Source organism: Aotus nancymaae, unplaced genomic scaffold, assembly GCF_030222135.1.
Source record: "Aotus nancymaae isolate 86718 unplaced genomic scaffold, 86718_ANA_hifiasm-v0.15.2.pri h1tg000032l_0, whole genome shotgun sequence".
NCBI lineage: Eukaryota > Metazoa > Chordata > Mammalia > Primates > Aotidae > Aotus > Aotus nancymaae.
Genome location: NW_026988445.1, coordinates 27446344 through 27461702, shown reverse-complemented (window position 1 = coordinate 27461702; position 15359 = coordinate 27446344). Strand labels below are relative to the sequence as shown.

Here is a 15359-nt window from a genome sequence, read left to right as displayed (position 1 = left end):
GGCAGAGTTCTTTCATCAGATTACAATAAGGCCAGGATTTTAAGAGCACTTTTCATTCCTTTGCTAATGTTCTTATTTAATCTTTTAGAATTTATAACATTTGAAGACCACATGTTAAATTGCACTATGACCATAATATTATGGGAAATAATGAGCTACTGAATTTCAACAACTATCCCAGAGAAAAGTGATACACAAGGCTTTAGGGTTGGTTTGTTTGTAACTACTGACTTCAAAGTTACTAGGGTCAGAGAGGAAAAGAAGGAATTTGCAAGAACTGTGCCTAAAACTAAAATTATAGAGTTGACATTTTAAAGTCATTTCAACGCTACATTTCAAAACATGCTAGGTGCTTTTCAAATATATACAAAGCAACATAATTAAATACTGTAACAGAAAAACACAGTGAATCTTGAAGAAGAATAACACTCAGATGATTCAGGACAGATGAAACCCCATGGCTTTTCAGCTGGAGCCATTGTAACTGAAGCCCCCATCATTCCTATTACGACTACTCCCCAGATGCGGTTATCTGCTCCTTACATTTCAGGAAACCAGATTAAACAGAAGGTTCCAGTTATCGTTTCCTGTCCAATTGCTAATGGGACACAGCTTTATCTGTTTCTAACCAAGACAGCAAGAACACATTCATTTCCTCTTCTCCCCTGAGAGAACAGTAAGGGTATTTCACAATGCATCCTGATTTCTTTTCCCCACCAGCAACCAGAAACTGACTACAAACACAAACAGGACCCCTGAGTCCTACAGATCACGTGAACATAAGTGCAAGTAAATAATATTTCTGCTAATGCACTATCCAAACATCAATCAGTACAACGAGCACTTAAAAGGTACCTGAGCTAATGACTGCTGACAAATTTCAGTCTGTCTTGTCCATTCTTAGTACAGTTTCCCTTCCCTACTTCCTAAGTTCTAACTCTTAGTTCACCAGTGGGTCTCTCTTTATCAAAATGTTTTTGAACAAACACAAGTACATCTCAGGAAGAATCACCACTTACATACACACTATGAATTACTAATTTCTTCATTCTCCATCTGTCCTGGGAGATGTGAAAGAGAATTGTCCTGGTAACAGGAAGGGGGGACCACTCCCTGCAAAACGCCCAGCTGTCTCAGAGAAAATAGGCAATGAACCATTCCTCCCTAGGCTGAGACACGAGATGCACTGCAGCTCCCAGCACAAGCTTAGATTAGGGCAGACATGCAAAAAATGAAACCACACTGAGATAAGAGATACATCTGTCTGTCCACACTTGACTGGGCCTCAGCCCAGCTCAGAAGATTGCTGTCACTGTTTACTAGTGGACCAACAGGTAGCACAACCAAGATATAAACAGCAGAATCCAAAAATCAGTCAAAGCCAGCTTTGTGAAAGGCAATTACAATTGTGAAAGAGATTTTAAGTACTATGTAAAATATTTTTTTAAGTCTCAAAGAAAATACTATCTTAAGACTCTAATAATTGAAAACATGCTGAAGTGGTTGGCACCAGGAGTAAAAGATAATCTGACAAAGAATGCAAACATCTTAAGAAAGCAATGTCTGGAAGATCATTAAAGATACGTGGGTGTCGGCAAATCCAGGAGATGGCTATATGCATTCTGAGGGATACACTTGGTATTTCTTTGGCACCAACTGAGAGGACCGATTCACCTGTCACTTTCCACTGATAAAAGAAGTAATCTGAGTCAGGCTGGCAGAAGAACATAGGTAAAATCACCAGCAAATACAGTCTGTATATCCTTACTTGTAATTACTGCAAAGTATGATTGTTGCAGAGCAAGGGCTACGAGCAAAGCCTGTTGGGATTCACTCAGGGTGGCTGGCAAAATATTAGGGAAATATAGGGAAGTAACAGATAATAGTCTCAAATCTTTGCAAAGCCGAAAGGTTTCAATGAGGCTGGCTGAAGGCAGCCCGTCCTTATATTAGAGCATTAAGTCATAGAGTGAAAGAATTCTTGCAGAGCAAGGGCTACGAGCAAAGCCTGTACTTCTAGAGCGTGATTTCTCAGCCTCAGGACTATTGACATTTTGGACCTGATGATTCTTTTTTGGAAGGGACTGTGTCGTGCAAGTGTAGCAGCATTCCTGGTTTCTGCCAGCTAGATGCCAGCAGCACTCATCTCTACCCCCAATTGTGACAATAAAAAATAAAATAAAATGAGATCAATAAAACAAGACAGTTTACAGTCTTGAGGAGAGACTTGCTATCACACTGACCACATCACTACATTGTAAGTGCTGCCGCCTCTTGATGGAAAATGAGTGTGACCATGTGACGGTGAGCTATTGTGCCACAAGAGTGGTGATGGGGAGGACACAACCTGAGACAGACAGTGCCATGATGGGACACATCTGATCCATGTGTCAGGAATAGGTGTTATGTCCATCAAAAGCATGAGCTTAAATATGAATTCTGAAATTCATATTTAGCTTAATTTTGTTTCAGGGCCTAAAAGCAAGACTTGCCCTAAGGCCATTCCTTTAAATATCCAGTGGGCTCTGATGAAGTTTGACTATCATCTGGGTTGCTTTAGCAAGTGCACAAATGCATTTCTAGATACCTTCTCTACTTTTGGACTCTAAAAAGAGTTATCATCAAGTAAAACGGTGAAAACCTTAGCACAAACTGGTGATGTGATCAGAGCATAAGTCGTTAAACATCCCAAGATAGAATATTATCACTCTCAGTATCTCAATACCTATTTCTGACAAAGAACACGAAAAAGTACCCTTACAATCTCATAACACTGAACCACAGCTTGGATTTAGGTTATTCCAGGGATGACTATTTACTCATAAAACACTCATTTTTTTTCTGGTTGCTAAATCCTGTATTTTGCCTATTTTATCTCATTAGTAGTAGGAAAGAAAAATTGAGACTGTATTTTTAAATTCTAGTAAAATAAAAGATCATACAAGTTAAAAGTACGAAGAAAAGCCAGGTGCAGTGGCTCACACCTGTAATCCCAGCAATTTGAGAGGCCAAGCTAGATCACTTGAGGCCAGGAGTTCAAGACTAGCTTGGGCAACATGATGAAAACCTCTCTCTACTATAGATTAAAAAATCAGCCAGGTGTGGTGGTGGCACCTGTAATTATAGCTACTTAGGAGGCTGAGGCAGGAGAATCACTTGAACTCCAGAGGCGGAGGTTGCAATGAGCCAAGATTTTGCCACTGCACTCCAGCCTAGCTGACAGAGTAAGAACTTCTCTCAAAAGAAAAGCCACATGAGTATATAAAACAAAAAAATGAATATGTATAATTTGAATATTATCAGCAAAAAAACCGTTATACTTATGTGTGTATACTCATATATATAGTGTATATAGCAAAGAATATTTAAAAATCCAGAAAACATGAGAAAAGCAAAAAGGAAGAAAAAAGAAACACAAGTTTTATGAGAAAACAGGAATATTTATTTGAGTTACACACATGTTTTCTTAAGTCAGCCAAAGATCCAGACGATATCACTGCTGGCCAATACACTGACCAAATTATTGGCTAGTAAGATTAACACAGCCCTTCTACAATTGTGAGTCCTTCCACTTTGCAGGATTTGGATAGATGTGCTAATCATATACAAGTAAAACATAGAAAGTCAACCTTATCTCTGGTTTTCTTGAACTAGATCTATTCATAAAGACAAAGCCCATCCCTGAGATTATATATTCTTTTCCCATATTCGTTCCTCTCACTTTCTATGTACCTGGTTCAACTCCTTACCCTCATTTCCATAAGATAAAAACACAGCTCTCATCATTCATCTGGTCCAACTAAGTGTTGACAGAAGGAATATTAATGACCCAAGGGTCAGAGAGTGGTGTCCAAAGGGGAATCAGGCTCTGGGTGTGTTTTGCTTGGCTTCCTTCTTGGAAGAAAAGAGGGAGAAAAGAGGGAAAAAGAGAGAAGAAGAAGAAAGAATGCAAAGAGGGAGGGAGCAAGAAAGAAAATGTTTTTAGAAAAAGCAGAAACTGGCCAGGTGCGGTGGCTCACGCCTTTAATCCCAGGACTTTGGGAGGCCGAGGCGGGCAGATCATAAGATCAAGAGATCAAGACCAGCCTGGCCAACATGGTGAAACCCCGTCTCTACTAAAAATACAAAAATTAACTGGGTGTGGTGGCACACGCCTGCAATCCCAGCTACTTAGGAGGCTGAGGCAAGAGATTTGCTTGAACGCTGGAGGTGGAGGTTGCAGTGAGCTGAGATTGCGCCACTGCACTCCAGCCTGGCAACAGAGCAAGACTCCATATCAAAAAAAAAAAAAAAAAAGCAGAAACTGCCCAATTTGGCCATAAGCCTCATCATTTCCCTAGTGTCTTCCACTGACTCCATCACACCTTTTGATCATTTGCTTGGCACTAAAGGCAGGAATTCTCACATCCAGTCCAAACTTTTCGTTTTATAGATAAGGAAACAGGAATCCAAGAACAGTTTCTTTAACTTGCCTAAATTTACACAGATGATTATCAGTAAAGCAAAAGTTAGGTCAGTGACATGGCTTCTAGTTCCACATTATCTCCTCTGACTCCACCACACTCTTCCCATAAATTCATCTGAAGACTGAAACACCAAAATGTTGAAAGAAAAGGGTAAAACCAGAATGCAAAATGCATGTAAAAAAGAAATTATGAGTTCCTGTCATACAAGGAGTTTGTTTCATTTTCCCTTCTACCCACCCAACCAAAGGTAGCTTGGAATTAGGTGAACAGGTAAGTCATGTATACAGGTGTTGTTGATAAAATTGTATCTATTCCCAACCCTGCAGCAAGAGATGAGGCATGATTCCGTTATGAAGGCTAGGATAAAACATTTCTAGCAATTTCTCTCCTTTCTGATATCCTCTTACACTCAAGTGTGCAGTACTTAAAATAGAGCCTGGATTGCCTGTGATCGTGGCTTTTCTCACTCTTTCTTGGCCATAGAGTAAATGAACACCTAACCATACTGCCAAGAGACCTCCTAAATCACTTCCAGTTCTAGATTAAATTCTGTGGCTCCCAGGATACCCAGGATATGTATACTTGTAACCACATTGGAAATTTTCAGACCGTTTACTATGCAGGAATAATATAACAGATCTGAGGGGGGCAACAAAGCCTTCTGGTTTTTCTGCCAGAACTCCCGTTTTGAAGAAGAATCGTTAAACGTCTCCAATTTCTTGTAAAGGGGCATAAGTGACCCAAAGCAAGAGATATCTTTTGAGAAGTCAAACAGCAAATACACTGAAAAGTGTAAGGGGATGGATGAAAGGTGAATGTCGAGCTGCTCCAAGATCATCAGGGTCAAGGAGAGGCAGGGATCTCATTTTAAAAGCAAGAAAGTGGCCGGGTGCGGTGGCTCACGCCTGTAATCTCAGCATTTTGGAAGGCCGAGGTGGGTGGATCACGAGGTCAGGAGAGCGAGACCATCCTGGCCAACATGGTGAAGCCCCGTCTCTACTAAAATACAAAAAACTAGCCAGGAGTGGTGGCGCATGCCTGCAGTCCTAGCTACTCAAGAGGCTGAGGCAGAGGAATCACTAGAACCCGGGAGGCAGGAGGTTGCAGTGAGCCGAGATCACACCACTGCACTCCAGCCTGGCGACAGAGTAAGACTCCATCTCCAAAAACAGAAAAAAGAAAGAAAAAAAAGGCAAGAAAATAAATGCTGATTCGGTTTTCCCATTAGAACTTCAAAATCTTGATATACCATAATAATACCATAATAGTACTAAAATTAAAGAAATGAGGAAAAGATCTTTTTAAAATGGAAATACTATCATGGAAACAGGAAAATCATTTTGCATTTTTATATGGCGACTTCCTAGCTAAATATAAATGAAGGGTTATTAGTAGTGACTACGTTATTTACAAGCCAGAGGAATAACTGGTGAGGAAAAACCAATAATGATTATTAGGCTTCCATTAATCATAAACTAGGCAAGACATTTTGAGGAAGTAATGGTGGACAGACAAAACCAAAACAAAATAAGACACAGAGCTTTACACTGTATTTCATCTTACTACATAGTAATCAATTATTAAATTATTAGGCACACTCAAAATAAGGAACTTCCACATAACTCCATCATTGCTTATCAAGAAACAATATTTAGCTTTAAAGGGCATTATCGGCAGGGCACAGTGGCTCATGCCTACAATCCCAGACTTTGGGAGGTTGAAGTGGGCAAATTACTTGAGGTCAGGAGTTCAAGACCAGCCTGGCCAATACGGTGAAACCCAGTCTCTACTAAAAATACAAAAATTAGCAGGGCATGGTGGCCTATAGTTCCAGCTACTCGGGAAGCTGAGGCAGGAGAATTGCTTGAGCCTGAGAGGGAGAGGCTGCAGTGAGCCAAGATGGCCCCACTGCACTCTGGCCTGACAACAGAGTGAGACTCCATCTCTAAATAAATAAATACAGGAAATTATGCTACTCAAAAATGGCAACTTATATTTGTGAAGAACTTCTGACTGTATTTAAGTTCAGGGTTAATTCTGTTTTGTTTCCTTCCAGAAGTTGCTATATACGGTAACATACAAAAATAAAAGTGCTACTAAATAAATAATATGTCCTGAAAAACCCATAAACATTTCAGCTGCATTTCATGATTCATTGTTAAAATTATGACTACATTTTTTAAAAAGTTAACTTTATCCCTTGTATTTGCTCTTGGTGAAATGTCTCCACTACCTTATACTGTTATGACAGTAAATTTAAATTTTATTTCAAACTAAAAAATGTATTATCCTTGAATGAAAACTCTTCATTCTGTAATTATTGAAAGCAGTACCACTAGTATTAAACATATTACTATAACATTAATTTAAAATGAACGCTTTTATTTTGTAAAAATGCCTAATGTTAAATAGCCTCCAACAATTACATAAAGGCTTAAAATAAGGTCAAAGGAAGAGAAGCATCGGGAAAAACTTTCAAGGAAAACAAAAAATTGCCAAAAATTACTCATATCATTGTGCATAGTATTTTTCTTGCTTCCAAATAAAAAGTTAGAAGTCCTTATTTCGTATCTAACAGTTCTTGAAACATCAGTAGGTTAAGGAAGGTGTTCATTAAGACCAATTTTTTTTTACTCCTGCAGTGTGAATATTGAGAATGTCAGTTTGTAACACAATTGACAGACGTAACAATACATAATAACCCTTATAAAATCTAGAGTGATGAGAATATAAACTTTCTAATATTTAAAAATCTTCACTTTGCTCTAAGTATCAAGTATAAATAACAACATTTAATGAGTGCTTGTCTACTAAGCACTGATCTCTACCCTTATTTTCTAACTAGTAATCTATAATTTTTTTTATTGCCTTTCTCCCCAACTAATCTAGAGGCTCCATGGCAATAGGAAATTTGTTTCTTCCTTACTGCATGTCTAGCACCTGATATACTTAACATATAGCAGGCACTGACACATAGTAGGTATATTATGCAGTATACCATATGCTGCATAACTTAAGTGTTCTAAATGTCGTAAATAGCCATGACCTCGAGGGTTATGAAAATGCAACAGAGGCTGGGCGCGGTGGCTCACGCCTATAATCCCAGCACTTTGGGAGGCCGAAGCGGGTGGATCACGAGGTAAAGAGATCGAGACCATCCTGGTCAACATGGTGAAACCCCGTCTCTACTAAAAATACAAAAATTAGCTGGGCATGGTGGCGTGCGCTTGTAGTCCCAGCTACTCGGGAGGCTGAGGCAGGAGAATCGCTTGAACCTGGGAGGCGGAGGTTGCGGTGAGCCGAGATCGAGCCATTGCACTCCAGCCTGGGTAACAAGAGCGAAACTCCGTCTCAAAAAAAAAAAAAAAGAAAAAGAAAAAAGAAAATGCAACAGAATGGAAAGCAGAGTTTATTACACTTAGTAGAATAAAAATTCTTCAGTGAAACATAGTTTATATGTACCTATATGCCACATATAAAATTTATTTCTTACTATAGGTAAACATTTTAAGAAGTCTTAAAATCACTGCTTTATGGGGGCTATTTCATTTGCTCCCCACAGTAACGCTGTGGACAATTCCATAACTTCCATTATAACAGAATCGAAATTTCTAGATGTTATACAATTGCTGTCCAAGGTAACAGCGCCATCTAAAAGTACAGACATTATTAAGTTCAACAGAGTTGAAAGGGAAATAAATAAAGTACAGACATTACTTGTACAGATACTTGCTCATAGGGTAATGTAGTAAGAAAATCTGTATTAATAAGGTTTTGATAATAGTAAATACGGCTTGATTAGTAAAGACAAACATAAGCTTTGAAGGCAGACAAGCCTGATAATACCTGACTCTGCAGCTAACTAGCTGTGTGGGCTCTAGCCTGTAATTCAACCTCTCTGAGCTTTTGATTTCCCCATGTGTAAAATAGACATGTTCAGCTGCAAATGATTAATTGTATGCAAATAGCCTAGACCAATTAAATGGGGGCTGTAGTGATTAGAATAATTATTAGTGTCGCCCCCCCACACACACTGATCCTACAAATCACATTTAATTCACTATGCCATACTTTAAATGTGTAAAAACTGTGAATCTGACTTTCATTGGATTAAACAGCAAAGTATGGGAACTGGGCAAAAGTGGCATAGAGCCATCCAAGAGTTTCTGCCGTCGCTGATTGAGAAACATGCCCAAGTTAAGATCAAGGAGTTGGTTCAGGTAACTACAGGAATCTAAGGAAACAACATTGCTTAACTGTAAAAACAAACTCAAACTATTTCATCCTCCTCAAAAGATCACAGCAACACCCATCTTGCTCCTCTGTAGCCTAGCTGGGGCAGAACGCAGGTGTTAAGAAACGCACCTGGTCTGCTCCCGCCCACTAGGCCCCGGGCACCTCGGGGCTAGGAACAGAGGTTTGGAGCAACTCACCCCGGAGACTCCGTTGATACTGCCCCAGAATCTCCTCCAGGGTAGAGTTCTCCGGGGACTTCGCCATGCACACTCTAGGCCCAGAGCTGGGAGTTACTGGGGTAAATGTCCAGCTTTCTCGCTTCCGAGAACAACAGGCCCGTGGCCGGGGAGCGCCCGCCCGCTTCCTGCCGCGGCTGTCACAGGGGAGCCTAAAATCCCGCACGGAGCTCTTGGGGGCTATTCCCACCCACTGGCCCTCCCGGTGGACGTCGGGAGTTGTAGTCCTCAGGTGCAGAGCCTGCAAGCTTGACAATTCTGAGAGCCATCCAGCTACACTACAATTCCCAGAGACCACCGCGCCACAGGCGCTAGCTTGGACTGTTTGGCGGCCAGAGCCTGTTGCCAAGAAACAGGTTTTCAGGCCCCGCCCTTTTCCTCCAGCCCAGCCTGGTTTAGTCCCGCTTCCATCCCATCCTTCAGTTGCCTGGACCACCCAAATGTCAGAAAGGGCTTACTGAAGGCCTTGACGCTTGGAAATTTGCTAACATGCAGCAGTTGATCCCTAAGTCTACTCAAGGACGCAGATAGTAAGCTCTGAACCCTGCTTCAGTTGCGATATTTTTCAAAATGGTCGAATAAATCCTCAAGAAATAGAAACGCTAAATCTTCCAAACAGCCTAGATTGTAAAGGCGGCCGACACTACAACTCCTAGCATGCCCAGCAACCGGACCTCCACTTGGAGTTGGCGCTCTGCCCGCTGGGAACTGTAGTCCTCGTTGGTTGCGGTCCCACCTAACGCCAAGGTCCTCTTTATTGTTCAAGCTGGTCTTTCGGGCACGCCTGCGCAGTGGGCAAGCTGGAAAAGCGAGTGGGTGAGACCCTCGCACAACCCCTTTTCATTGTCTGTGTCTGGCGCCTGCGCAGTAAGGGATCGTTGGAACTGGGCAGGAGGAGGGGATAGGGTCCAGCTCCTCGCCAGTTCCCGAGGCGCCTGCGCACTAGGCAGCCGCTCTTTGCCGTTACCGCTATGTGTGGGGCGTGTGTGGAATAACGTTATTGCCCAGCGGAGCTGAGGGCCCCGGAGCTCGACCGCAGCGGCAGCGACAGCGACGACAACAGCGGCGACGACGACGACGAGGTCGGGGGAGGACGGCGTGCGAGAGACTCACGGGACGCGACGCGCCCCGCCTCCCCCGTCCGGTCCCTCTCTCCACGGTGAGGGGTAAGTGATGCGATCGGCTGCTCGGTGTGGGCGCCGCCGCCGCCGCGGCTGCTTTTCTACGTCCTGCTTCTCTGGTTTGCGGCGGGGACTCGGGCGCGGCCCGCCGCGGGGCGGGGGTGCGGGGCTGGACCGCGAAGGGGGCGCTTCCCGGATGCTCCGCGCGACGCCGCCACCGCCACCCTCTCCCCGCCCCGGACCGGGGGCTTGACGGGGCCACCCCTCCCATCCCCCACCCGCCGCCCCCGGGAGCTCCAGTCCTGCGGGCCGCCGGCTTTCCCGAGCCCCTTGCCCGCCGCCTCGGCGTCTCCTCAGTATGTTGAATCATTTTCAGCTTTCGTCTGGCTTTGTGCAGCCCTCCCCCCTCCGCCGTAGCAGTTTGCTAGGGGTGCGGGCGGAGCATTGGAGGGAATGGCTGCGCGGCCGCTGGGGAAGGGATTTTTCCCCGATTGGAGCAGCTCCCGGGGCCGATCCCTTTTGTGTGGCTGGTTTTGGGGTGTGAGGCGGTTGGCGAGGTCAGGCGAGGAGCCTTTCGGACGCATTGGGAGGGCGTGGAAGACCGGTGTCATGCACGGTGCCAGGCGACTGCACCCCGCGGAGGCTCTGGCTCCGTAGTAAACCTGGGGGAGGAGAGAGTGGCTTCCTGTCGGCTTCATTGTCCTAGGATTCAAATATAGGGTTTGGGTACGGTTCGCTTCCATTTTATGCAAGCGAGAAAAAAATAACATTTGCAGCTGCCTAACACAGGGCGGGAAGACGTGGGGTTTGTATTCTTAAGTCACAGGATCTCTGTTCAGTGGTGTTTCGTAGAGTTTTATTTTTTTTGAGGAATGTAAGGAAGACAGACTATGTCTGCTGGAGTCCAAGCACTGCCAAGGTGATCAATATAAAATTACTAGATGACGTTGGAGCCTGGGCTAGAAAGGGCCTGACAACGAAGCTGTTGTGTCAGGGAAATGAACCAGCAGAATTGTTTTCTCATTGGGCGGGTAATGCATTTATGTTCCTGAGGGAATAGATACATCTTGCCTTTTTATTTTTTACGCAAGTAAAACAAACGAAACAACTGGCCCCATATAAATCTATTTCCGAAGTTAACTCATTTTTATTCTCTTAATGAAAATTCAGACATTGGGGAGGAATTTGGCGAAGCAGATGATACATTTGATTGAAAATGCATCCTTTAAAATGATTTCCTCCTTAGGCTTACAATGCATACGGCCGTTTGCTGGCGTTGCTACTTGAAACACACCAGAAGAGAAAATAAAGCAGGATGGGGAGGAGCAGGTGGAGGAATAATGTGAGATGAGAGAGTTACATTATGACTATAGTATCTGGATCTTCACTCTATATCCCTAACTAGATATGCTTCAGAGACTTAGGAATTCAGCGCTGGAAACAGTACATTGATGAATAGCAAGTTATGTATTTTTCTGTCATTGTTTTTAGAAAGTAAAACTAGGGTTGCCTTTAGTTCTTCCTAACTTTGGAGATAACACAGAAGAGCCTAAGTGCACTTGACAGAGGAAAACACTCAAACACGGAAAGTTAACTGACTTGTCTGCCCAAGCCAGACTGCTCATGTAAGGCAGAGCCAAATGAAACTAAAGGTCCATTCTGCAGAGTGATCTTTCCTGTGTCCCCCTGGCCCTTTGACCCTGTGAAAATGTAGAGAAAGCTTCCCTTCGTGCTCCTTGAGTAGGCTGTGATTATCCGTGAACTTGATTCTCACCATTGTATTTATCTAGTTCTTGCCTTTGTCATGTAAAAGTAAGAATTCTCCTGAAATGGACCTTTAGTTTTATAAAGTAACTTACTAAATGAGGAAAGATGTCCTAACATGTGCTTTTAACAAACTGTTGCAGTGTTTTCCCTACTACTTAATAGTAGCCATATTTTAATATTATTTCTTGAAATTCAGTAGTATTTTATAATAGTATGATGATCAACTCTATAGACAGTGTTGAAAATAAAATTTCCTCATAACAAGAACCTATGATGTTTATTTTGATACAATTAATGAGCTGTGATCATTAACGGATTATTAGTGATTACTTTCAACTTAGAATTTAACTTTTAAGATATATTAACTTTATGTTTTTTATTGGGTTGATTTTACCGTAAAGTGCTTTTTATCTTGCCTTATAATTTTAATCGTTTCATCTTACATTGCATTTTAATAGACCTTTTTAAAAGATTTATTGTTTATCTTAAATTTCAGCTTTAAAGATCTGTAACTAAATTTCAGTGTGTGGAATTATATGCAATCATGCTTTAAATGTATTTTATTGGTAAATTTCTTTGTGTTCTGAGATTATTTTGTATGGAAATATCTGCCTGTTCCCTATTTTAACATGAGATAGTGAATTTTTTTTTTTTTACTGTAAACTTTAGCATACATTCTGCATATTAATCCTATTATGGTACTTTTAAAAATTCTGTGCTTTGTGATTTGTTTGATTTGTTCTAAGTATCAATTTCTTGCTCTTTTTTATCTGCTGAGAACAAGTTTTATTATTGTATCTGGTTGCAGTTGGATAATGCTTATCTAGTACTAAATATTGTATATGCTTAAGCTTTTTTGTCAAAATGATTTTTATTCCACAAAATTATATTTCTGAAAAATATTTTTTCTTTCCTAATTAATATGTAAAGACTTTTCTTTCTCATCTGCCTTGAACACTGGTATGTTAAGCAGTGTACTCTTCAACTGTGTATCTGACAGGCAACATATTTAATTGCCAACTAAAATATCTGTACAGTTGCAGATTATTCTGGGAGTATGACAAAAGAGCAGTTACATACCATTTGAAAAATAATATTGACTGGAGCATTCAATGTTGATCTGTTTCATTAAGAAATGGGATACTGTTGATGGAAGGAAGTATCAGACCATCTTTATTTCATTAACAACCAAAATTTCTATTCGAATACCCTAGGTTTTGATTTATTTGCTCACATATTTCAGGAATGATGAGTTAGCCATTATGAGAGATGAAAAAACATCTGTCCGGTAGTGTGGTTGATTAAACTGGATATATTGTCCAGTTTAGCTGAAATGTTTTAGCCAAAGCCAGTGACATAGCCAATGTATGTTACTGGTAAAGCCTACTTTTATATCAAATAAAGGTGGAAAAACAAAACAGCAAAAGCAAATTAAAGAAAAACCTCATAAAGTTTACTTACATACAAACAGGGATTGCGTAAAGTATGGAAGTGGAAAAGAATCTCAAGCATGCATTGTTTAGGTCTGAAAAACAATTGAGACATAGAAGAGAACAAGTCATTTTTAAAATATATCAGTAATTAATAAATGATATGGAAAATATCCTTTGAAACACCATGTTTATTGAATAGTTGAATAATACCTACTATATATTAAACGTGTCCTAAGTACCAGGAAGTGTATGTGTGTGTGATATGTGTGTATTTAAATTATACAGCAGACTTCTAAATTAAGGTATTATTTTTACACATTGAGAAAATTTGAGGCATAGAGTTAGTGAATAACTTTGCTTCTGTGTCACACATTACTAAGTGATAGAGTTTGTAACTGAACTTTTGGCTAAAGCCAAAATTCTTTCTACTCATCTTTTTTAGTAAGTTAAAGGGTACCACTTATTTCCTTACTCTGGTTCATAAAATTTTAGAATTGAAGGGAACTTTAGAAATCAGCTTATACAATGTGCCACTCACTACTCTGAGATGTTATTCAATCCAACTTCCCCATAACCCTTCCCTAGACATAGGAAACCCTGTTCAGCTTTCAAAAAGTGTAAGGGGAAGATCTTACTTAAATTGAGCTAGTAGCTGCTTTTACTATATAACTTCTTCTCACTGATTGCAATTCAGTCTTTAGGAGTAAGATGGAGTAAGGTTTTTCTCAATATATTAGCTAGATTTTGTTTTGTCTAAGTTACAACACCTGCAACTTCGTATGGCTTCCTTTGCCATCGTCACGTCTCTCAACTGGATTCACTCAGTTTTGTCAGTGCTATTTGTGTTCTGATCTTGTTTCCATATTTAATTCTGCAGTTATGGTCTGAATGCAAAGTGCAGTGAAATTGTCCCTTTCCTTATTTCAAGACGTACACTTGTGTTTAAAGTCTAAAATTGTACCAACTCTTTAACAACAGTAATTGTCTTTGCTAATTCAAAGCAAAAGAGAGAGAGAGAGAAATGTTATATGGCTTTTCAAGTTATATTTATGTAATTCGGGCATTATTGTTTGAGAGTTTGTTCTGCTTTTCTAATGTTCAAAATGGCTTTTATTAAATAATAGTGATAGTAGGTGTTAAGTTTCTTTTGATATTGGTCATGAGGTTTTGTTTTCTTTTAGTGTTCTTAATTAACCAATAAAAAGTTGGCAGCCTTGATTCTTATTTTGTTTCTGAAAAATTGGTCTGATGTAGTCAACATAAATCAACATTTTTACACTTAGCTAGATCTCTCCCATTGTGTATATACACACAGATGATGTTTTTGAAACAGTATTTTACCATTGCCCCCTATTAAATTTCATCTCCTTGAATGTAGCCATAGTTAAAACTTGAGATCTTCTTGAATCGTGATTCTGTCATCCAAGGGATTAGCTTTCCTTTCTGGCTTTTTGACATTTATAAATTTAACAAGCCAAACCTCTAATGTCTTCGTCCTGGCCATATACTTTATATAACCAAGGACAAAGCCATGCACATTTATAAATAGAATAAATGTTACATAAATAAAAAATGCTGGGAGGAAAGGTGACACAGAAAGAATTAAAACCATTTGGATGGCTTTGTTTTGTTTTTTATTTTGTTTGTTTATTTATTTATTTATTTATTGAAAATGGAGTCTCACTCTGTTTCTCAGGCTGGAGTGCAGTGGCATGATCTCAGCTCACTGCAGCCTCCATCTCCCAGGTTCAAGCAGTTCTGCCTCAGCCTTCTGAGTAGCTGGAACTACAGGTGCACATCACCACATCAGCTAATTTTTGTATTTTTAGTAGAGACCAGCCAACATGTATTTCACCATGTTGGCCAGGACGGTCTTGATCTCCTGATCTTGTGATCCACCTGCCTTGGTCTCCCAAAGTGTTGGGATTATAGGCATGAGCCACCACGCCCGGCCTTGTTTTTTAAATTAAAGAGAAAATGATTATATCCTCCAGTAGTAAAGGAATTAGGTGAAACTTACAATATGATGGAGGATATGGATAATTATATTATTTTATGATAAAAGTCAAGTAAGGATAGATGCTATGAAGAAAAATTAAT

At 40.6% G+C, this 15359-nt stretch overlaps 2 protein-coding genes across 18 annotated transcripts in view; one reads left to right on the top strand and one right to left on the bottom strand.

The window, feature by feature from the left end:
- SDCCAG8 (SHH signaling and ciliogenesis regulator SDCCAG8) overlaps nucleotides 1-9097 on the bottom strand; it is a 240350-nt gene extending 231253 nt beyond the window's left edge. For 7 of the 10 annotated variants that reach the window (XM_012443691.3, XM_012443693.3, XM_012443697.3 and 4 more), the window contains exon 1: nucleotides 8900-9044. In XM_012443691.3, the coding sequence (XP_012299114.2) occupies nucleotides 8900-8966 (67 nt within the window). In that variant the 5' untranslated portion in view covers nucleotides 8967-9044. Of the gene's footprint in view, nucleotides 1-8899 lie in introns of all 10 variants that reach the window. The other 3 variants (XM_021666931.2, XM_012443692.3, XM_012443700.3) reach the window with 2 other exon arrangements.
- Nucleotides 9098-9815: 718 nt separating this feature from the next.
- The window catches only part of CEP170 (centrosomal protein 170), a 125164-nt gene continuing 119620 nt past the window's right edge, over nucleotides 9816-15359 (top strand). For 4 of the 8 annotated variants that reach the window (XM_064383665.1, XM_064383664.1, XM_064383663.1 and 1 more), the window contains exon 1: nucleotides 9818-10104. The gene's annotated coding sequence lies outside the window, so the exon portion shown is untranslated. Of the gene's footprint in view, nucleotides 10105-15359 lie in introns of all 8 variants that reach the window. The other 4 variants (XM_064383662.1, XM_064383661.1, XM_064383659.1 and 1 more) reach the window with 2 other exon arrangements.